Source organism: Neopsephotus bourkii, unplaced genomic scaffold (assembly GCF_033783945.1).
Source record: "Neopsephotus bourkii isolate Nb327-2 ecotype Australia unplaced genomic scaffold, CSIRO-AGI_Nbou_v1 NB_309, whole genome shotgun sequence".
Taxonomy (NCBI): Eukaryota; Metazoa; Chordata; class Aves; order Psittaciformes; family Psittacidae; genus Neopsephotus; species Neopsephotus bourkii.
Window position 1 is genome coordinate 254,320 of NW_026900817.1, and position 20,993 is coordinate 275,312.

The 20,993-nt window shown below is 55.6% G+C and overlaps 3 protein-coding genes across 4 annotated transcripts in view; all 3 read left to right on the forward strand.

Moving 5' to 3' along the window:
• Positions 1 to 20,363, forward strand: part of LOC133208924 (cytochrome c oxidase assembly protein COX14) — a 190,459-nt gene extending 170,096 nt beyond the window's left edge. The window contains exons 1-2 of one of the 2 annotated variants that reach the window (XM_061347177.1): positions 20,010 to 20,096; positions 20,184 to 20,363. In XM_061347177.1, coding sequence (XP_061203161.1) covers positions 20,192 to 20,350 — 159 coding nt within the window. In that variant the 5' untranslated portion in view covers positions 20,010 to 20,096; positions 20,184 to 20,191 and the 3' untranslated portion in view covers positions 20,351 to 20,363. Of the gene's footprint in view, positions 1 to 20,009; positions 20,097 to 20,183 lie in introns of those variants that run through there. The other variant, XM_061347178.1, reaches the window with a different exon arrangement.
• SMARCD1 (SWI/SNF related, matrix associated, actin dependent regulator of chromatin, subfamily d, member 1) lies at positions 5,174 to 12,697 on the forward strand. Its single transcript, XM_061347169.1, has 13 exons — positions 5,174 to 5,354; positions 5,482 to 5,669; positions 6,940 to 6,982; positions 7,079 to 7,201; positions 7,491 to 7,613; positions 8,077 to 8,193; positions 8,517 to 8,618; positions 8,699 to 8,860; positions 8,970 to 9,067; positions 9,935 to 10,070; positions 10,300 to 10,422; positions 10,660 to 10,761; positions 10,987 to 12,697. The coding sequence occupies exons 1-13, from the start codon at positions 5,187 to 5,189 to the stop codon at positions 11,038 to 11,040; spliced, it is 1,539 nt and encodes a 512-aa protein (XP_061203153.1). The 5' UTR covers positions 5,174 to 5,186; the 3' UTR covers positions 11,041 to 12,697.
• GPD1 (glycerol-3-phosphate dehydrogenase 1) lies at positions 13,637 to 18,578 on the forward strand. The gene is made up of 8 exons (XM_061347155.1): positions 13,637 to 13,716; positions 13,808 to 13,985; positions 14,509 to 14,649; positions 14,938 to 15,076; positions 15,995 to 16,107; positions 16,412 to 16,645; positions 16,816 to 16,922; positions 17,165 to 18,578. The coding sequence occupies exons 1-8, from the start codon at positions 13,676 to 13,678 to the stop codon at positions 17,259 to 17,261; spliced, it is 1,050 nt and encodes a 349-aa protein (XP_061203139.1). The 5' UTR covers positions 13,637 to 13,675; the 3' UTR covers positions 17,262 to 18,578.
• Positions 20,364 to 20,993: the final 630 nt, after the last annotated feature.

A 20,993-nucleotide genomic window follows, 5' to 3' on the forward strand; every position in this document is an offset into this window, starting at 1 on the left:
CTGAACCCCGTTTCAGCTGCAGCCACTGGCCCGGCTCAGCCAGGGGTACCACAAAGGATGCTCCTTTGGCACCGCTTTAGCCATGCGTTGGAGCCCCACCACCAAAGGGGTTCACAGGTTGAGGGACACCCCATGGCACAGGGTGCTCTGGTCCACGGGACCGCAGGCTCCCACCCCATTGAACACCCCCCTAACCCATCACCAGCAGCAGCTGCCCCCGGGCACCGCCAGCCCTGGGCATCATCGGGGCATCCCTGAGCTCGCTGCCCTGGGGCCACCGCTGCTCCTCCTGCCCTTGCCCTTGCCCTGGCACGCAGGGACCTGCCCCAGCAGCTGGGCTCTGGCTCTGGCCGAGTCTCTGCTCCCCAGGTCCATCAGTGCATCGTCATCTCCCTCTCAGACCAGTGCAAACTGGCCTCCCCCAGCCCCTGCCAGCCCCCAGGCCCCACACACCAAGCAAGAGCCCTGCCAGGGCTGAAGTGCTACTTATCTTTAAGAGCTTTTGCAATAAGTCTTTTTAGTAAGTCTTATTTCCAAACTGCAGCTTTGGGTTTATTATTGTTGTCATTAGTCATATTATTATTATTATTATTAAGTATTATTTGCTTCCTGACCAAACTTAGGAACTGGGGGTCAGTCCTTTGTATCCAGCGATCGCCCAAAGATGACGGGTTGGCCACATCCATAAATTTTCTTATGGATTTTTCCTAATGTTTCATTGCATTTCGTTTATTTATTTCCTTCCTTCCTTCCTTTCTCTTTCCCATTCAAGCTTTTAAAGATGGGGCTGGGATTTGACCTTGACGCTCACTTGTTGAAGCATACAGGTTTTTTGTTTGTTTCTATTCTATCATCTGCATTTTATATTTCTTATATAGAATATATATGACTATATATATATGTGTACATATATATATATATCTCTATATATGCATCATATCAGTGTAGATATCCATCTAGTAGCATTTAGGCCTTGTTCTTGTGCCATTTTCTTTTCTGTTACTGATCTCTGAATGCCTTCAAGTGTATAAAGTGTGGAATTCTCTCTGGTATCTGTACTATGTACACACATTTTCATAGGAAGCACAATAAGATGACAGATGCATTGTACATCAATACCTGCTACTCTTAACGATGATATAAAGAATGATATAACTCATGAACACTGAGCCTTTCTCTCTTGCTGAGCTGCTGGAAATGCTCCCTAAGGAGGCAGGTGGGGATGGCATCATCCCAGGATGCCCTTGAAGCACTGGAATCCCAGCACCACCACCAAAAGGAAGGGGGGAGGATAAAGCTTTGGTCCAGCCTTCCAATACTGTGCTTAAATGCACCCCTGAACACAGAGCTGATGCTGGAGAGCATCACGTTAAAGCTTCCCTTTGCCAAGGGCTGTGCTAACGTGGTGACAGCCCTGGGAACCTCAGCGAGCTCCAGCATCACTGCCTGGTCCCACGGCACAGTGCGAGCACATCCCAAGGGACACTGAGCACTGGAAGGTGGGAACTGGCTTTCCCCCCAACCACAGGAGAACTAACACACACAGAGCAGCTCATGTCTGACAGCTTTGGAACAGGCACCTGAGATCCAGCAGGAATGAGTCACTAGCTAAAACCAAAGCGAGTTTATGGCCATCATAGCACAAGCTATAGGGAAATGCACTTTTCATCCGAAAACTTCCCAGCTACAAAGCAATGGGCCAGCTCCAGCACTGGGCATCCAAAAAAGCCCTCGGGACCCCATGGAGACTGAGTAATAGTAAGTGAGCAGTGGGCAGGGAATACTGAAATGCCAGACTCCCCCTGGTCACTTGGCTCTGGCCAGGGCCCCGCTGCTCCTGGAAATGGCAGCCGGGTGGTTTGCATTTAAACTGGAACAGTTTTACTCCTATTCTGGTCTTTCTCTGTCAGAGCTGGTGCTGCAAAGGCCACGGGGTGGGTTTGAATAGGAACCAGGTGATAAAGCGAAGGCCAGAAGGGAGTTAATGAACCTCAAGTAATTGCAGGCAGAGCAGCTGATCATGTGTGCTCACTGCACAGTGGTGCTCACAGCAGCTCCTGTTGCATGGGGCAGGCAGTGACTCTGTCTCTGCAAGCTGCAGTCTCTTCCTCAGCTCCCCATTAACTTACTGGGCTGTGCTGGGAGAGGTCACCCCATCCATCCGTCACTGCCTTGTGTTGCACAGCCACAGCCCTATGTGGGTTACGGTGCTGAGGCGCTGGCACAGGGTGCCCAGAGAAGCTGTGGCTGCCCCATCCCTGGCAGTGCTCAAGGCCAGGTTGGACACAGGGGCTTGGAGCACCCTGCAACAGTGGAAGGGGTTGGGATTGGAGCTGGAGGAGTTTTAAGGTCCCTTCCAACTGAAACCATTCCATGATTCTGGGATCCAGTGGGAGCATCACGTGTGGGCTGCGCAGGGCTGGCACTCTGCAGGGTGTGTGGCGCAGGCAGGATGTGTCTGTCACTCGCTGGGCACAAGACAAGGAGTTAATTACATCTCACAGGAAGCAGCTCTGATGGCCCAAGGAGGGGCTGGGGCACACCCAGGCCTGAGATCACAGAACCACAGTACCAACCGGGTTGGAAAAGAGCTTTAAGCTCCTCAAATCCAACCATTCCCAGCACTGCCAAGGCCACCACTAACCCATGGCACTGAGGGTGTGTGAGCACTTGCAGGGCCGGTGCCTGCAGCCCTGCCCTGGGCAGCCTGTTCCAATGCTGAGCACCCTCTGGGGCAGGAATTGTTCCTCAGCTCCATCTAAACCTGCCCTGGTGCAGCTTGAGGCCGGTTCCTCTTGTCCCATCCCTTGGTCCTTGGGAGCAGAGCCTGGCTCCATCCTCCTGTCAGGCAGTTGTAGGGAGCGATCAGGTCCCCCCTGAGCTTTCTCTTCTCCACACTAAACCCCCTGAAGCACCTTTTTGCACGCTGCTGTGTTTATCTTGTGGATTGTGTGGCTGCTGACACCCTCCAGAGCAAGGATTAATCACGCCGCATGCACATAACCGTGGCACAGATAGCATCACCTCTTCTCCTCCCTGGCAGTAATTCCTGGTTCCCACTCGCGCGCTGCTAAAGCTGCCAGCAGAAACAGGCACTGAGATATAATTACACAGCCCAGGATGCCGCTCGGCTGCCTGGAGCCAGAGCTTTACTGCTTGGGGAAGGAGGTTTCAGAGGAGCTGCCTTGTGCCAGCGGGCGCAGGGAAATGAAGGTGAATGAGGAAGAGTTTTGACTGGGACCAGGGAGCCAAGCAAAGCCTCAGGGCAGGAGAAGGGACAAGGGTAAGGAGATACTGAGCTAAGGCAGCTGGGCTTATTCCCTCCATGTGCTTCTCGCACATCACAGCTGGTGTGAGGGCATAAAGAGGCCAGGTCAGAAGGGGCTGAGGGCTGGGGTCTCCCCTAGGTCAGTGTGGGGTCTCCCAAGAGCCCAGTGCCCAGCTGAGTCCCGCTTCCCTCTCCCCACTCCTCAGGTGAGCTCTTGCTTCCTCTCCCTTTCACCCTGTGTGTTCCATGCTTGAAGCCTCCACGTTGCAGCTGAACAACACGGAGCAGATAAGTTCCAGTGCTTCTCCTCGCCATGAATATTTCATCAGGCTGCCGGGCGCCAAGCCTGTCGGAGGTGGCATTAAATTAACTGCAGACACACGGATGCTGAGACAACAGTTAATGGCTGTGCCCAACGCTTCATCTTTCCCACCAAGGATAGGGAATACCGCATCTGGCAGGAAAGGTGCCAACACTTTGCTCACTCAACAATGCCCTGTGCAGGACAAGGTCGGAAATGACCCATGAGCATCACGAACTGCTTAACACGGGGTGAGCGCTTGGCTTTCATTCACAGGTTCCTGCTGGCAGGGTTTGTGTCCCTTTTCTCTCTGAGCAAACACAAGGGTAAGAGCTCCGGGGAATAGGGAACTTAATGCTAATACTTGCAGAAAGTGGCCTTTCATTCTAACAGCACGCAAACCGAGTGGCTGTCAAGGGAGACAGGAAACCGTTGCTGGGTGCTCAGCCTAAACCTGTCTCTGTCCAGTCCTTTTATGCCCCCCTAAGGTTACTTCTTAGGATGTTAAGGACAGGGTGAGCACATCCCAAAGCAAGGGAGGCTTCAGGACCAGCATCTCCTGCAATAGGCACATATTTATAGCCGAGCGCTGCAGTTATGGCCTGGCAAGTGTGGGACTGACACCCCAACCCTCCTCAGCTCCCATGCAGTAACGCCTATGGCTGCAGTGGAAATCAGCCAGGCTAAACTGGGACAGGAGAGATCAAAACGAGTGCGGTGTGAGCTGAGGGAGGTGGATGACTCTCTGAGCACACGTGAAGGCAGCTCCATGGCTGCCAGCCTCAGGATTCAAGGAGATGAATCCACCTTCTGCTTTGTATGGAGATGGGAGCTGCTGGCACAGCCCCTGCATCTCCCATCCTGCTCCTAACCTCCCTCCATGGCCTTTGCATCCCTCTCAGGCTCTCTATAAGCATTGCTCCTAGGACCCTGCACCCCAAGAACAACCATCATAGACCTTGAACCCCAAGAACAACCATCACAGACCCTGTACCCCAAGAACAACCATCACGGACCCTGTACCCCAAGAACAACCATCACAGATCCTGCACCCTGACCCCCAGGTTCCTGCACTCCAAGAACAACCATCACAGACCCTGTACCCCAAGAACAACCATCACAGACCTTCAACCCCAAGAACAACCATCACAGACCCTGTACCCCAAGAACAACCGTCATAGACCTTGAACCCCAAGAACAACCATCACAGACCCTGTACCCTAAGAACAACCATCACAGACCCTGTACCCTAAGAACAACTATCACAGACCCTGCACCCCGACCCTCAGGACCCTGTACCCTAAGAACAACCATCACAGATCCTGCACCCCAAGAACAACCATCACCAACCCTTCAAAACAAGAACAACCATCACAGACCCTGCATGCTGACCCCCAGGACCCTGCACTTCAAGAACAACCATCACAGATTCTGCACCCCAAGAACAACCATCACGGACCCTATACCCCCTCCTTGACCTTGCACCCCCGCCGCCTAGCGTGGCCTCCAGCCAGCAGAGGGCGCCACTTGCTGGCTGCGCCGCTCTAGCGCGACACCCACGCGAGCTCTCTATGGCCAACGTCCGCTTCCGGCCCGCTCCCCTTTGTGCTGGAGAAGATGGCGGCGCGGGCGGGCTTCCAGTCGGTGACTCCGAGCGGCGGCGGCGGTGGGGCCGCTGCCGGGGCCGGTGCGCTGGGACCGGGCACACCGGGCGGGCCGGTGCGCATGGGCCCGGCCCCGGGACAGGGCCTGTACCGTTCGCCGCTGCCCGGAGCCGCTTACCCGGTGAGGCGGGGGAGGGGCCGGCGGGGACGCGCGGACCGGCGCTGCGCAGGGCGGGGCGGGCGGGGACGGGACCGGGGCCGGTCCGTCCCGTCCCGGTGGGCACTGGAGCGGTTCTTTCTCTCCGCAGCGCCCCGGAATGTTACCGGGCAGCCGGCTGGCGCCGCAGGGCCCCTCCATGGGGCCGCCCGGGTACGGTGGGAGCCCGGCGGTGCGGCCCGGGATGGCGCAGGCCAGCCTGGACCAGGCCCGCAAGAGGCCCGCGCCGCAGCAGCTCCAGCAGGTGCAGCCGCAGGCCGTGCCCAACCGCAACCACAAGTAAGGGCCGGCAACCGCGGGCATCTCGGCGCATCCCTGGGCAACGGGGGCATTCCCCGGGCAGTGCGGGTATCCTGGCGTGTCCCCGGGCATTCCGGTGCATCCCTGGGCAACAGGGGCATCCCTTTGTATCATGGCGCATCCCCGGGCAGGCATCGGGGGCATTCCCGGGCAGTGCGGGTATCCTGGCGCATCCCGAGCATTCTGATGCATCCCTGGGCAGCAGGGGCATCCCCGGGCAATGGAGGCATCCCCGGGCATCGGGGGCGTCCTCGGGCAGCACGGGTATCCTGGCGCATTCCCGGGCATCCCGGTGCATCCCTGGGCAACGGGGGCATCCCTGGGCAGCAGGGGCATCCCTTTGTATCATGGCGCATCCCCGGGCAGGCATCGGGGGCATCCCTGGGCAGTGCGGGTATCCTGGCACATCCCTGGGCATTCCGGTGCATCCCTGGCCAGCAGGGGCATCCCGGTGCCTCGCCTGGCAACAGGGGCATCCGTGGGCAGTGCGGGTATCCTGGCACATCCCTGGGCATTCCGGTGCATCCCCACGCAGCACAGGTATCCCAGTGCATCTCTAAGCAGGGTTACAGACCTGTTGCCTCTCTCCCCAAAGACCCATTGGGACAGGATGGGATTGGGGTGCAGACAGGCACCCCCAGAATCACAAAGCAAGGATTGATCCAGGGATAGGCAGTGGGAAGCATCAGTCACTGGCATGGTGTGAGCAGCACAAAGCTGCTCTGTTGGGTTGTGTCTGGGTGTTCCACCTTCGTGCTGTGCTCAGGCTTTCATGGTTGGGTCTTGTTGAGGGCTGAAAGGCCATCAGCTCCCTTGGGAGCTCCTCTGGGAGTGGGGGGCTTCCAGCATGAAGGAGTACCATGCAGCTGCAAGGCAGGAGCAGGTTTATGTGTTGTTTTTAGCAGTATAACGTGGGGCCTCGGTGATTCGTGCCTTGATTTCAAATGCATCTCCTAGAAAAGTCCATTGGAAATGGATTGAGGTCGTTCTGTCCGTGCTCACTAGAACCCTGCGCTCAGCTCTCATGTGGGATGTGAAGTGTCAGGGAATCAGTCACACTGCAGCAGGGAATCAAAAGCTTGATGTGTCCCTGGAAATGAAACCCTGAGCCTGGGACAGATGAGAGCACTGCTCATGCCCCAGCAGCAACCAGAGAAGGAGCCGTTGTGTGGCTCCCTTTGTGAATGCTACAGTTAACCTGCAGAAGGTGGTTGCTGATTTAATGCCTCTGCATCTTCCTCCTTAACAGCGCTAAAAAGAAGAAGATGGCTGATAAAATTCTACCTCAGAGGGTGAGTGGCACGGGTGGCTGCAGCCTGGGGTGGGGTGGGGTTGGCTGGAGAGGGATGGGGACACCAACAGTGATTTGTGTTCTTGGTTGGCTGTAGATTCGTGAGCTTGTCCCCGAGTCTCAGGCCTACATGGACCTTCTGGCCTTTGAAAGGAAGTTGGACCAGACCATAATGAGGAAGCGCCTGGATATCCAGGAGGCTTTGAAGAGACCCATTAAGGTAGGGGAGGGCAGTGTCTGTGGTTACGAGAAGCAAGGTTTGGAGGCTCTTGCTTCACTTAAGACAGCAGGAAGGCACTGAAGCTGTTATGTCCCTGTAAGCGTGGGGTATTAGGAACCTTAACGCTCCAGATGTAGGAATGGAACCAGAAATGCCTCTTTCATTGTTGTCTGCCCCAGGAGAGGGGGAATATGAAGCAGCTAAACCCATCAAGCTTCATTTTAGTAGAACATAAGCAAGATAACCCTCTATTTCAGAATGAACACTGTGCCAATGTTCTTCCCTTTAGCAAAAACGAAAGCTGCGTATTTTTATCTCCAATACCTTCAATCCAGCCAAGTCAGACGCAGAGGATGGTGAAGGAACAGTCGCCTCCTGGGAGCTCCGGGTGGAAGGGCGGCTGCTGGAGGATGTAAGTGTGAAACACCCAACTGTGTGCTTCTGGAATTGGCAATGAAAGCAGTTTCTTGGTGTCTGAGAGCAGAGCTAGGGGCTTGATATCCTCCTTCATCTCTGTTTTCCAAGGAGTCTGATGGTGACGAGACCGAGAGCCCAACTTGGAGACCGAAGGGTTCAAGGACATGAGTTATACAAAGTTCTTATAGCTCTAAGAATTACTGGTGAGAGCAGATCAGTGGCACTGGTGTACCCTGGCTCTGAGAATGGGGGCATTGTATGTCATTGCTGAGTGATTTAATTCCTGCAAGCTCATCTTTAACTCCAGTCTTTCACTTTCTGACTTGGAACTTGATTTTCAAGCACATGTCGGTGAATTTAGGTGTTCAGAACTTAAAGGAACGCTGTCATGCACGGTGGCTGTGCTTGAGTGCTGAGACTTGCTGTCCTAATGCTTTTCCTTCCTGTGTTGCTTGCAGTCTGCTTTGTCCAAATATGATGCCACCAAGCAGAAAAGAAAGTTCTCATCCTTCTTTAAATCTCTGGTCATTGAACTTGATAAAGACCTGTATGGCCCTGACAATCACCTAGTAGAGGTGAGCTTCTTTTCGCTGTGTTACCTCTAAAAATGGGTTGGTGTTTCAGCAGGCAGGGTTTGTATAGCTCTTGTAACTCAAGAGGTGGGGACACTTCAGGCTTGAACAAGTGGCTGGGAGCCAGGAGCTCTTGAATTCTCATCTTAGCTTTTCCTCTGACTTGCTGGGGTCTGAACAAATGTGTTAACTCCCGTTTCAAGCTGTAAGTGGGGATGGTGAACTTCAGGTGGGTGGGATGTACTGGGAAGCTCATCGGGTGTCAAGCAGCGGGAGCAAAGGGAACCAAGTGTGGGCATGCTTCTAAATGCCCCTTCCTGTTGCAGTGGCACAGGACTGCTACAACTCAGGAGACAGATGGCTTCCAGGTGAAGAGGCCGGGAGATGTAAATGTGCGCTGCACCGTCCTCCTGATGCTGGATTACCAGGTAAGGTGCTAGGAGTAACAGTGCTGGGCACAGCCAGCTCTGTCTGGATTCATCTCACCTTCCTGTGCTTTGTGTTTCAGCCTCCCCAGTTCAAACTGGATCCTCGCCTGGCTCGTCTCTTGGGGATTCACACACAGACCCGGCCAGTGATCATCCAGGCACTGTGGCAGTACATCAAGACCCACAAGCTCCAGGACCCCCACGAGAGGGAATACGTCATCTGTGACAAATACCTCCAGCAGGTAACTGGGGCTGGAAGAAGCGACTGTCTCAGCTTTGCTTTGTCAGCAGCCAGTGATCACTGGCACTGAGGCCCCATCCCCTTCCCTTAGCCCTGTGTTTCTGTCACAGATATTTGAATCCCAGCGGATGAAGTTCTCTGAAATCCCACAAAGGCTTCACGCGTTGCTTATGCCCCCAGAGCCGATCATCATCAATCATGTGATCAGGTGAGATCACTGCTCTGCTCGATCTCATATTTCTCTTCGTATTCCTAGAATCATGGAATGGTTTGGGTTGGAAAGGACTTAAAGGTCATTCAGTTTCAACCCCCTGCACAGGCAGGGATGCCTCACACGAGACCATGTTGACCAAGCCCCTGTGTCCAATCTGGCCTTGAGCACTGTGAGGGATGGGGCAGCCACAGCTTCTCTGGGCACCCTGTGCCAGCGCCTCAGCACCATCACAGGGAAGAGCTTCTGCCTTATCTCCAGACTGAACTTCCCCTGTTTCTGTTTGTACCCATCACCCCTTATCCCATTGCTCCAGTCCCTGATTAAGGTCTCTCTGCAGCATCCTTGTATCCCCCCTTCAGATATTTGAAGGCTGCTCTGAGCTCTCCACGCAGCTTCTCTTCTCCAAGCTGAACAGCTCCAACTTTCTCAGCCTGTCTTCGTTTCTTTCTTTATATTTCCAGAAGGAGGAGTGGAGGGGATGGATGGGGCTGGCACAGGAAGGCAATGTGCTATGTTCTGGTTTTCAGCAGCAGTTCTCTTGTTGCCTGTCATTGTTTCTTTGTACGAGAACAGCCGCCTCTTTCGTTTACCACGTCCCTCTGTTCCACAAGGCACTCCCACGTTCATGCTGTCCTTTGCGTTCCACTTCTCTAGATAGAAATCTGCTTGGAGCAATCCCTTGGTCCTTGTGTTGCAAAGACTTCAGTGGAGCTTTGCTGCTTGGTGTTAGCTTCAGCTCTAACACTAACGTGGCTTGTCCCTGCCTGCAATCCATCTGCTGCATCATCCTGCAGGAGCTACGGTTTGGTGCATCCTTGAGCTGCTCACTTATTTTAGCATCTTTCTTGTGGCTGCCCCTAGTGTTGACCCAAACGACCAGAAGAAAACAGCTTGCTATGACATCGATGTGGAGGTGGATGATACCTTGAAAACTCAGATGAATTCCTTCCTGCTGTCCACAGCCAGTCAACAGGAAATTGCTGCTCTGGATAACAAGGTAGGGAGGGCTCCTTTAGGTCTGCCCCCCTCCTTGCTGAGTGGGAATGTGTCTCTGGAGCAGGTGAGCCCTGAACAGTACAGGAGTTCAGGGAGCTGAAAAACCCTGTTGGACAGGTGTAAGTCAACCAGGGAGTATAAGGATTTGCTTCATGTGGTGCCATCTCTTGATGTTTCAGTCAGACTTTTTCCCCTATTCAGCAGTTTAGTTCTGTGCTTATCTCCTTCAGATTCATGAAACAATAGAGACAATTAACCAGCTGAAGACCCAGCGGGAGTTCATGCTGAGCTTTGCCCGAGATCCTCAGGGCTTCATCAACGACTGGCTCCAGTCCCAGTGCCGGGATTTAAAGGTAAAAGCTTTGACTTGTGTGGAAGGTGGATCCAGTCACACTCTTCCCTCATTATAACCAGCTCCCACTGAGAGAGACAGGCAATTTCCTGCTCAGAAAGCAAGACTAGAATTGGAGTCAAGTGGAAGAACCTGACCTGACTCTACTGAAACGCCTTTGAGGAAAGGGGAGGGCTGTGGGTTTGCTCAGCCAGAGCTTTTGCACTCCCTGAACTGTTTCATCCTTTGTGCTCTCCAGACAATGACTGATGTTGTTGGGAATCCAGAAGAGGAGCGTAGAGCTGAGTTCTACTTCCAGCCGTGGGCTCAGGAAGCTGTGTGCAGATACTTCTACTCCAAGGTGAGTGTCCTCCTCTGTACTCAGTGGTCCTGAGTACCTGTCACAACTTGGGAGCAGATGCTACTCGTGGAGAGTGGCAGTGTTAAGCTCCACTTGTAGACACTGCTGGTGCATCTTGCTCCCAGTTTGAGCTCTCCCAGTTTCCAGCTGGGCCCTGTGTTACTGGGATGCTGTGGTGCTGCACCATCCATGTATGTTAACGCTCCCCTCTGGCTTCTCTTGCAGGTGCAGCAGAGACGGCAGGAATTGGAGCAGGCCCTAGGAATCCGGAACACATAGATGCTCTGTTCCTCCCCACCAGAAGGCATCCCAGCTCTTTGTGGAGCCAGAGCTGCAGAGCACGCTGTTAAAGCTCACATAATCCCACTCCGGCAGTGAGGCCGCCTCATTATTCATCCTGGCATTGTCCCTGTTGGGGCAGCTCCAGGATACCTGCAGTCTGCTGGGCCGTGGCAAACAGATGGGCTCCAATGAACACACATTTCTACCTGGTTTTCCTCCTGACTGTTGCCTTGCCCAGTCCCAAGGCTTCCAAGAGCCTCCCCTTGACTCTGCACTGTCTGTAGTGTGTCCCCATAGCCAGTTGCAACTGCTGACTTGGAGCCTTTCTCAAGTTCAGAAAACACAACCTCTTCTTCCCCCAACTAGCATCTAGTTGTGGCACACGGGGCCTGGCTCTGGGAAGCCTGGAGCTGCTGTTAAAGTGGAGTTCTGTGGCTAGTCTCTTCCCTGCCTCGTGTTATAGGACGCTACCAGGAGATGTAGTGGGCAGGATGCTGTGAGCTGACATACCTCCCTGCCCTCACTCCCTCGTGTGGAGGGTGCTGCTGCACTGGGCTGCCTCATAGGTCACTCTCCTCCTTGAGGAAGTTCCTGGACTCTGTAGAGAATCGCTTCTTCCCCTGCCCCTCTTTTCCTGCCGTGTTCCCTTCGTGTTCTTTGACTGTCCTAGGCTGGGATCACAGGGCAGAGGAGATGTTGGCTTACTGCAGGGATGTGGAAGCACTGGAGTCGTGAGACCTCTCTGCATTTCAAAAGACCTCCACTTGCTGTTGCCTCAGACCATCTGGCTGCTACTTCTCCCTGTAGCAGGAAGAGGGGATGCAGTAACTGGTGGAATTGTGCAGGAACACAATGTTGTAGGCTTATTACTTTGGGACTTATTCTTTATCCTGTGTCACTTGCTGTGGGGACCAGAGGCTCCTTCATGTGGGTCTGAGGGTGGAACAGGACAGTCCTTGGGAACGGATATATCTCCAAGCGTGTAGGAGTTAGCCAGTGTGTTTCCATGCTGAAGCTCCTGTGGGTTTTAGTCAAGTTGTAGGTTCTGGGGCTGCTGTAAGGCCCAGCATGGTTTCAGGAATGTACAAGTAGCTTTTTCTCTACTCCAGGGAGTAGCAGCCCAGATGCCTCTTCATGGAATGGATTACTAGTGGTGAGGTCTAAGAATGCCTTCTTTTGACCTGGATCTTGGTATTTCTGCTCGGGACTGTAATGCAAATGGACTTGAAAGTTGGTTGGATTCTCTTGGAATAGCTGCAAAGTCACATTACTGATGACCCCCCCCCCATCCCCACACCCACCTTTGGTGTGGTTGGGAAGGTTGCTATGAATTTGGGTGGCCCTGCTCCTTGTGTCTGTGTTATACATGTCTGTGAGTAATAGACTCTCAACTTCCCTTCTCCTCTGCCCCCTTAGGCAATGGCTCCTCTGTGGTACTGGGGTGAAGGTCTTGGTGCTGATGAAGCAGCCCACTGACTCCTCAGGGGCATCACACATGAAGGATGCTGAGTCCCGCGTAGGCAAATGTAGCTGTTGCAGAGTAACTGATTTTCTTAACTGACTATTACGGGGTTTTTTTCCATGGACCAAATTTTTTTTGTACTGTATCCTTGTAGACGTCACCCAGTTTTAATAAAAGCCTCCTGTGAAGGAAGCTGTCCTCCTCCTTCTGTGCTGGCAGCACCCTTCCTCTCAGCCTGGGGGATGATGCTTCATTAGCTTGCCTGGGAAGGGACAGAGGGACAGGATGATCTCCTCGAAGCCAACTGGGTTAAGAGACTGGAGCGAAAAGGTTCTTCATATTTTCACCTTTTATAGAGTGCCTTTGGTGTGGGGATCTCTTGGCCTGCAGTCTCTTGAGCCTCTGCAAAGTGCTTTGGTGGCAAACAAGCAAAGTCACTTGAGCGAAACTGGAAATGCAGCGACCAACCTGCTGATACAATCCACTCGGCCCTGTTTGCACCCTCTGCTGCCCTGCAGAACGTGGCAGCCTGTTAACGTGCCCCATGGGCATCAGGTGGCATTTTGAGGAACCTGTATTAAAGCTTACATACAAGGGTTTAAAACTGTGGAAAAGGGAATTCTCTGGTCACCCTGCCTTGTTCATAAACAACACTGTGATAAAGCTGTACAGAAAACCTGTAAACCCTTGTAGGGTCAAGAGTTCCTCTAGAGAAGAGTGAGTTTGCCTGAGGTCAGGCATTGATGCTGCTGCTGCTTCAGGCAGTGAGATGAGGGAGGGAGCAGTGGCCTGGGTCTGCAGCCAGGTTCCTGGCTAGGGGGGGAACCCTAACCAAGGTCCTTCCTCGGGGGGAAACGGCACTTCGGAAGAGAGGGAGAATAAAACGCTTTATTACAGGAAAGGGGACAGATTTGGCAGTCCCGACCCCCGGTTCAGCACAGATTTGGCATCAGCCGTTCCCCCTTGGCTCCAGGGAAGCAATGCGCACCTGCGGTGCAGCCCCGCGTTACCGAGCACCGGCGGGGCCGCCCCGGGGCTCTGGTGCCCGGTTCCCCGGGGTGAGGCGGAGCCAGAGGCGGGACGGGGCCGTCCCTGCGCCCGCTGCTCCAGCCGGCCTTGATAAAGCAGCGGCGGGCTCGGCGCTGCGCAGTGCCCCCGGCTCCCGGCACCATGGGTGGCAAAAGAGTCTGCATCGTGGGCTCCGGCAACTGGTGAGCCCCTGCCCCCGGACACTGGGCACGGTATCCCCCGGTACGAGCTGTCCCCGTGCCCATTGCCCGTGGCTCTGCTCTGCCCATGCAGGGGCTCGGCCATCGCCAAGATCGCGGGCAGCAACGCAGCACGGCTGAGCACCTTCGAGAACCAGGTGAACATGTGGGTGCTGCAGGAGGAGGTGGGTGGCCGGCGCCTCACGGACATCATCAACACAGAGCACGAGAACGTCAAGTACCTGCCGGGGCACAAGCTGCCCCCCAACGTGGTGAGTGTGGCACCGTGGTGGCCTCCCCGCCGAGCGCCAGGGCCGGTGCTGGCAGCCAGGCTGTGGTGAGAGGTAATAAACAGCCCTGCCGGAGCCCTGGGCACCGTGCTGGGAAGGCAGGGGATGCCGTGGGCTGCACAGGCTCAGTGACACGCTCCCAGTGACCTTGATGTGTGCTTGGACGAGCTGCAGCCCTGGCTGCTCCTGCTGCCCACCTTTGCCCCTGCTCCGGTATCCTACAGCCTGGGCTTGAGGCCATTTGCTGGCTGTGCTCTGGGCCCATGGGGCCTCCTGCCCCACGCCAGGACACTCGGCCCCTTGGCACTTGTGGGACCAGCTCTGCTGCTGCCCCTCCGCTCTGCCAGCCCTGCAAGGGGGCTTTGGGGCAGTGATTTGTGCCCTTCCTTCCCTTACAGGGAAGCCCCCATTAGTTACTCTCAAGCCTCTGCTCCCCTTGGATCCAAGACATAGTCACCATACAACTACAGGCACAAGTCCCTTACAACAGCCCTACTCTCTTCAGGTAGCAGAGCCAGACCTCCTGAAAGCCTGTGCTGGGGCTGACATCCTCCTCTTTGTGGTGCCCCACCAGTTTATTGGCAAAGTCTGTGACCAGCTCAAGGGCCATGTGAAGAAAGATGCTGTTGGGATGTCACTCATCAAGGTGTGAGCAGGGGGAGCCCAGGCAGGTCACTGGGGTGCTGGGCTAAAGGGGTTTAACTGAGAGCAGCTGCAAAGGAATCCTAGGATTCTGGGGGAGAAAGTGGGCTCTGGGGCTATGGGGGTGCATTGGTGGAGGATGAGAGTGAGGGCATGTGGGGGATCTCAAGCACTGTGAGGAGTGGGGTGCAGCTGAACACTGTGGGCTGTGGGGATGAGAGCAAGAGCATTGCAGCACAGGGAATGACGGGATGGGGGCAGGTCCTCATCTCTGTCCCTGGTTGTCTCCCAGGGGGTGGATGAAGGACCAGATGGGCTGAGGCTGATCTCAGACATTATCCAGGAGAAACTGGGAATAGTGATGAGCGTCCTCATGGGGGCCAATATTGCAAATGAAGTGGCAGAAGAGAAGTTCTGTGAAACAACCATCGGTAAGGAGCCAAAAACCCCCCTCAGCAGCAGCCTTCACCCCAGAGGAGTGGGAAGAGTCAAAGGGCTGAGCGTGGTGCAGCTCAAACCGCTGCTGCCTTGCGTGAGCTGACCCCAGCAAAGGCAGTGCCGCTCCATAGGAGCCGGATGAGCTCATTCACAGGGTTCACAATGTGATTGCTCGCTTCATTAAAACCAGAGCTGTGTGTCTAAAAGTTCCTGCCAGCACAGACTCAGCATCAGGCAGCGTGCCTGGCACAAATCAAAGGGGTGGACACCAAGAGGCCCTTTACAAATAGAGTTCCTACCTTCGCTTCCTTGCACTTCAAGGGACGCTCACCTGGATCCTGTGTTGTTGCCAGGCAGGGCTGCTTGAAAGCTCATCTGGTGGCTGTTGCTAACATCCTCCACACTGTTTGTGAATCAGGCACAGCAGCCACAACCAACAGGCCAGTTTGCTGCTGGGTTAGAAGTTCCAGGATTCAAAGGGTCTGTATTTCCAACAAAAGCAAACGTGCTGTGCAGGAGGGGGCAGAGAGCGGAGAGGTACAAACAGAGCATGTTACCACTGCGAGCACAGAGATGCTCTTGCACTGCAGGAACAGGGAGAACAGCAGTCTCCAAACCCAGATTTGCAGCCTTTGAAGATGCCTTTCATTTACTGGACATGTAATTTCCTGACACAGCAGCAGGGACTGTCCCTGTGTCCTGGGAATTCCAAGGCCGAACCTTGCTTATCTGCCCTGCAATCTGAACCTGCAAATGTTTAGCAATGCCCATCAGTTGGGCAATAGGTTCCTCTCGCTGCCCTAGCTGCAAGGGCTTTTGCTGCAGGAACACACCACTGGGCAGGAGAACAGCACAGTGCTACCATAGGGCCTTCCCCCATCATCTTCCTCCTTCCCCCATTGTCTTATCAGGCTGCAAGGACCTGCAGCACGGGCAGACACTGAAGGAGCTGATGCAGACACCGAATTTCCGGGTGACAGTGGTGCAGGAAGCTGACACTGTGGAGATCTGTGGGGCTCTCAAGGTGGGTGAGCTGCTCACTGGGCTTTGCAGGGCTTCATTAGCAGAGCCTGTTACTCCCTATGGCCCTGCAGGCAGCTATGGGGGGGAGGCTAACAGCAGAATGAACCCTTCTGGGTACTGCACTGTGGCTCACTGAGACCTTTGGGTCAAAGGCCCTTTGGATGTTTCCTGTTCAGCTGCTTGGAGCGATGATGATCACTGGATCATCAGGAGCAGGCAGGAGCCTGTGCTTGGGATTACACTGGCAGCTCATGGACACAGCAAAGCCCTGAGCTCCACTGGGAACAGATGCTGCTGTTTTCCAGAACGTCGTGGCTGTAGCAGCAGGTTTCTGTGATGGGCTCGGCTATGGAGACAACACGAAGGCTGCCGTGATCCGACTGGGGCTGATGGAGATGATCGGCTTTGCCAAACTCTTCTGCAAGGGCCCTGTCACCTCCTCCACGTTCCTGCAGAGCTGTGGGGTTGCTGATCTCATCACTACCTGCTACGGTGGCCGCAACCGAAAGGTGGCCGAGGCTTTTGCCAAGACTGGGAAGGTAAGAGGAGCAACCCTGGGACTGCATCCCCATGCTGAGGGAAACCCAGTCAGCAGCGTGGTACATCCTGCCTTCACTCGCCCAGTGCCAGAGCCTGGCTCCAGGGAAGGGATGTGGGGTGGCAGATGGGGTTGCAGGGTCCAGTTCCCTCACTTGTTGGGTTGTTTCAGTCTCTTGAGCAGCTGGAGAAGGAGATGCTGAACGGGCAGAAGCTGCAGGGTCCCCAGACGTCTGCTGAGCTCCATCGCATCCTGAAAAGCAAGAATGCGGTAGAGAAGTGAGTGCTGCCATCTCCCTTGTCTGCTCTTTTGGGGGGGGGCAGAAGGGGAACCCCCTTCAGTGTCCCTGCTCTTCAGGACAATCTCTGCATTGCCCACATCAAACCAGCTGGCCAGGAATGGCCTGTTGGATGAGGCAGCAGGACACTGCCCTATCTGCTCCTGCCCACTGGTCCTGCGTGTCACTGCAGGAGGTGCTCTGACCCTGCCAGCTGTGGTGACTTTGTTCCTCTGCCCACAGGTTCCCCCTCTTCACAGCTGTGTATCAGATCTGCTATGAGGGCAAACCCATCACTGATATCATCAAGTGCCTCCAGAACCACCCTGAGCACATGTAAGGGGGCTCTGCCTGCAAGACCTGAGCCTGCCAAGATGAGCAGAGAGCTACAGCTTTGTAAGGAGCCCAGGTCTCCTGGGAGCCTTTGCAGGGTGCTGGAAGGGCAGAGGGTCCCTTCCTCAGCCTTGGACACTGCCAGCCTGAGCCTGGCATCGCACAGAGGTACCTGGTGATCTCCCTTTCTCTTTGAAGGGCTCATTTAGCTTCTGCTGCTGTTTAGGCTCTGCCCTGAGCAGGGCTGAGCATCTTCCTCCTTCTACTTTCTCCTGCTGTGATGAACTCAGTTCTCAGAGGGATGCTGCCAGGTCACCTTAAGGAGGCACTGCCTGGAGGACAAGCTTTGCTGTTAGCCCCATGGAGCCACTCTACATGATACCAGCCCTCTCCTGCTCACTGCTCTTGCTTTTGGCTTAGAGGACACAGTTCCCTGCCAGGCTCCACCAGGGTGAATGAGGCTCCCTAGGACCTGTGAGGGGCTGAGAATCACTCTTCTTTCTAAGCAGCCCAGCACAGAACCCAGCATCTTTTGCCATGTTGCCATGTGCTGCTGCCCCAGCCACCCCCAGCTGCTCTGCCCAATGTTTTGTGTGTGAGGGCACTTGTTCATTTAGGCTTTTGGCTCTTGCACTCAAACCTCCCCTGTTGTCACAGTGCTGATTCCATGCTCAACCCTGGCCAGCCTTTCTCCCTCACTGGTTTGTTCTCTTGGCTTTGGCAATGCAGGGACCAACTGCCCCAAAGTCTTTGTGAGCAGCTCTAAAAGTGCAGCCCTTGGCTGTGGACCTGACAGAGCAGTTGGGTCATGTTACCTTTAGATGGATGAGCCACAGCAGCTTTTTGCCTTCTCTCTGCCTTGCTGCACTCTGTGCCTTAGCCCAGTCTTTGCTTCTATATGTGGCTTTCTAGGAGCTGAGAAAGCAGGTTCCATGCTTCCTTTCCCTGCTGCCCCTCTTGTGAGGGTGCTGGAAAGTGCCCTGGCACAAGGGGCAGCAAAGGATACGTGATCCACAAAGAGCTGCAAGGAGACCTCCGATGTCACAGGCGAGGCCAGAGGTCTCATGCCTCATGCTGTGCCTTTGCCACTTGCCCCATGTCCAGCCGGGTGCCGCGTGCTTCCCGGTCCTCTGAAGCTGCTCCTGGTTGCCCAGGCCAGCGTGGCCAGTTCAGTGATCCCTGTCTGGGCTGGCAGGCTGGAGCTGCCCCACGGCTCGCTGTCCACCCCTGTTCCAGGTCCTCGAGCTGCTGGCTCTCTGCCTAGCCCTGTACCTTAGGAATGTTTAAAGCAATAATAAAGGTGGAGAGGAGCTGGGAGACACGCTCTTTGCTCTGTGGCATCGTTGCCTTTGGGTTGGTGCCTGCTGGACTTGCTGACAGTGCAGAGAAGGGCACTGTTCGTTCCCTCCTGGCTCTGCACCCTTGTCTGCTGTCCCAGAAACAGCAAGAACGCCCCTGCAGGTCCTCGCTCAGTCACAACACAGCTCAGTGTCCCACTTGCCTTCTCTCAGCAGTGTTGCCTTGTAGGAGTGAAGAGGGTTGAGGTTGTAATGGTGGAACTGGGTACAGAGACCAAAGTCTTCTACCTGGGGCCTGCAGGAGCTGGGCCAGGACCCTGCTGTGCCCATGTACCCAAGGCCACCCCCCTGTGATGTCTTGGCTTCTTGGAACATGCCGTGTTCCTTTCTTCATCTCTTCCCAAGCGCTTTTCCCAGCCTTGCCCTGTCCCTGCCTTTCTTTGAAATGCATCTCACACTGAGTGACCTTTCCAGAGCCGTTCGCCCTCTGCTCAGCCTCTTGCGAGGGGAATTCAATCTGCTGGCACTGCGGTCCTTTCTGTGTCTTTTATTAGACACGCTTCCTCGCCGGGCCCCCTCCGACCTTTAACGGATAACCGAGCTATCCTGCAGCAAGCAGCCAGCATCAGCTTCCTCTCACAGGGAACTCTGTTGATGTTGGAAGGAGGATAAGGGAAGTGAAGCGCGGTCCCGCAGGGCTGGCACAACTCCTGCTTCCCTTTGCCTTCACGGGCTTCAGGCATCCCAGTTTAAGTGTTTGGATGTGAGGCTCGGAGCTCTCCTCCTTCAGGGCACTGCAGTCCCTCACCTTGTCTTGGTCAACTCTTGCCAGCCCCTGCCTGGGGCTGCAGCAGGCCTGGGATCGGGGCTGGGAGCTGCATTCATGTGACAGCTCCTCAGCCGCGGAAGCGCTTTGTGCATCCCTCCTGCGGGTACCGGGGCCCGAGGCCCTGCAGCCCCTCGCTGTGCCTGCTGAAGGCCCCATGGCCGCTGCTCCAGGCCCTTGCTGCTCGCCACCCCCTGCCTTGCCCTGCTGCTGGAGTCCAGCAGCTATAAAAAGCCTTCCCTTTGCCATTTGGGGTTATGTTCTGCAGACTCAGCACATCCAGGCGCTGCGGCCTGGGGAGAGGATGGGGGAGCGGGGAGGGGTGGAGGGGGGGCTTGGCTCCTGCAGCCTCAGCGCTCCACAGAGCCCCTGGAGCAGCGCAGCGCGGACACAGCCGCATCCATGGGGCTCGGGGAGGGTGGCCCGTGGGGTGCCTCCTGCAGAAGGGCCGGCACAAGGGTAGCGCTGAGGAGAAATGGCCGGGAGGGGGTGCAGCGCCCGCGGCCGCCATGACCCGAGGTGGGCGCCGAGCCCCTGAGGTGAAACAACCCCGCCTCCACCCGCCAGGGGGCGCTGCAGCTCCCCACGGCGCTTCCCGCCTTCGCGGACTACACATCCCAGCAGGCAGCGCGGCGGGCCCTGCACCCACGTGACAGGCGGAGGGCGGAAGCGCCGCGCAACCAGGCCGCGCCGGTGGAAGCGGAGCCGGAGAGAGCAGGTACGGGCGTAGGGAGCGGGTAACGGGCGCGCTCCCGGCGGGCGAGGGCGCGCTCCCGGCGGCGCTGACCCTCTCGTTGCGTTGCAGGAGCAGCCATGGTGTCCGGCAAGCAGCTGGCGGACTTCGGCTACAAGGCCTTCTCCGGGTCCATGATGCTGCTGACGGTGTACGCCGGGTACCTGTGCAGCGTCCGCGCCTACCGCCTGCTCGAGCGCCGCCGGGAGCGGCAGGCCGCGGCCGGCCCCGAGAGCTGAGCGCGGCTTGGGGCCTGGGACAGCGTTTCCCGACTGGGGGGGAAGCAAGGGACACTCCCCCCCCCCCCGGCCGAGTGCTGGTGGAAGAAGTGGAGCACAATAATATCCGTTATAAATATGTATAATAAAGTATAATGGAAACAGCCAAGGGTGGGGCCGTGCTCTGTGTGCCCAAAGTGGGGTGGTGACACCCCAGAGCAGTGCTATGTACCCAAAATGGCACGATGACACCCCAAAATGGTGCTGTGTGCCCCCAAAAAGGCATGGTGACACCCCAAAATAGTGCTGTGTGCCCCCCAAAAGGCACGGTGACACCCCAAAATGGTGCTCTCCATGCCCAAAATAGTGGTGTGACACCCCAAAATGGTGCTTTGTGTGCCCAAAATGGGGTGGTGACACCCCAAAACAGTGCTATGTACCCAAAATGGCACGGTGACACCCAAAATAGTGCTGTGTGTGCCCAAAACAGTGTGGTGATGCACCAAAGCAGTGGTATGTGCCCAAAATGGCACAGTGACACCCCAAAATGGTGCTGTGCGTGCCCAAAATGGCACGGTGACATCCCAGAACAGTGCTCTGCATGCCTAAAATGGTGGTGTGACCCCCCAAAATGATGCTGTGTGTGCCCAAAATGGGGTGATGA

What these genes read in the sequence shown, in the direction of transcription:
- SMARCD1 (XM_061347169.1), top strand. Translation starts at nt 5,187, where the DNA reads ATGGCGGCGCGGGCGGGCTTCCAGTCGGTGACTCCGAGCGGCGGCGGC. An exon ending in GTGCCCAACCGCAACCACAA is followed by an intron (nt 5,670 to 6,939) that starts GTAAGGGCCGGC and finishes CCTCCTTAACAG; the next exon opens with CGCTAAAAAGAAGAAGATGG. An exon ending in CTGACAATCACCTAGTAGAG is followed by an intron (nt 8,194 to 8,516) that starts GTGAGCTTCTTT and finishes TTCCTGTTGCAG; the next exon opens with TGGCACAGGACTGCTACAAC.
- GPD1 (XM_061347155.1), top strand. Translation starts at nt 13,676, where the DNA reads ATGGGTGGCAAAAGAGTCTGCATCGTGGGCTCCGGCAACTG. An exon ending in TTGGGATGTCACTCATCAAG is followed by an intron (nt 14,650 to 14,937) that starts GTGTGAGCAGGG and finishes GTTGTCTCCCAG; the next exon opens with GGGGTGGATGAAGGACCAGA. An exon ending in CTTTTGCCAAGACTGGGAAG is followed by an intron (nt 16,646 to 16,815) that starts GTAAGAGGAGCA and finishes GGGTTGTTTCAG; the next exon opens with TCTCTTGAGCAGCTGGAGAA.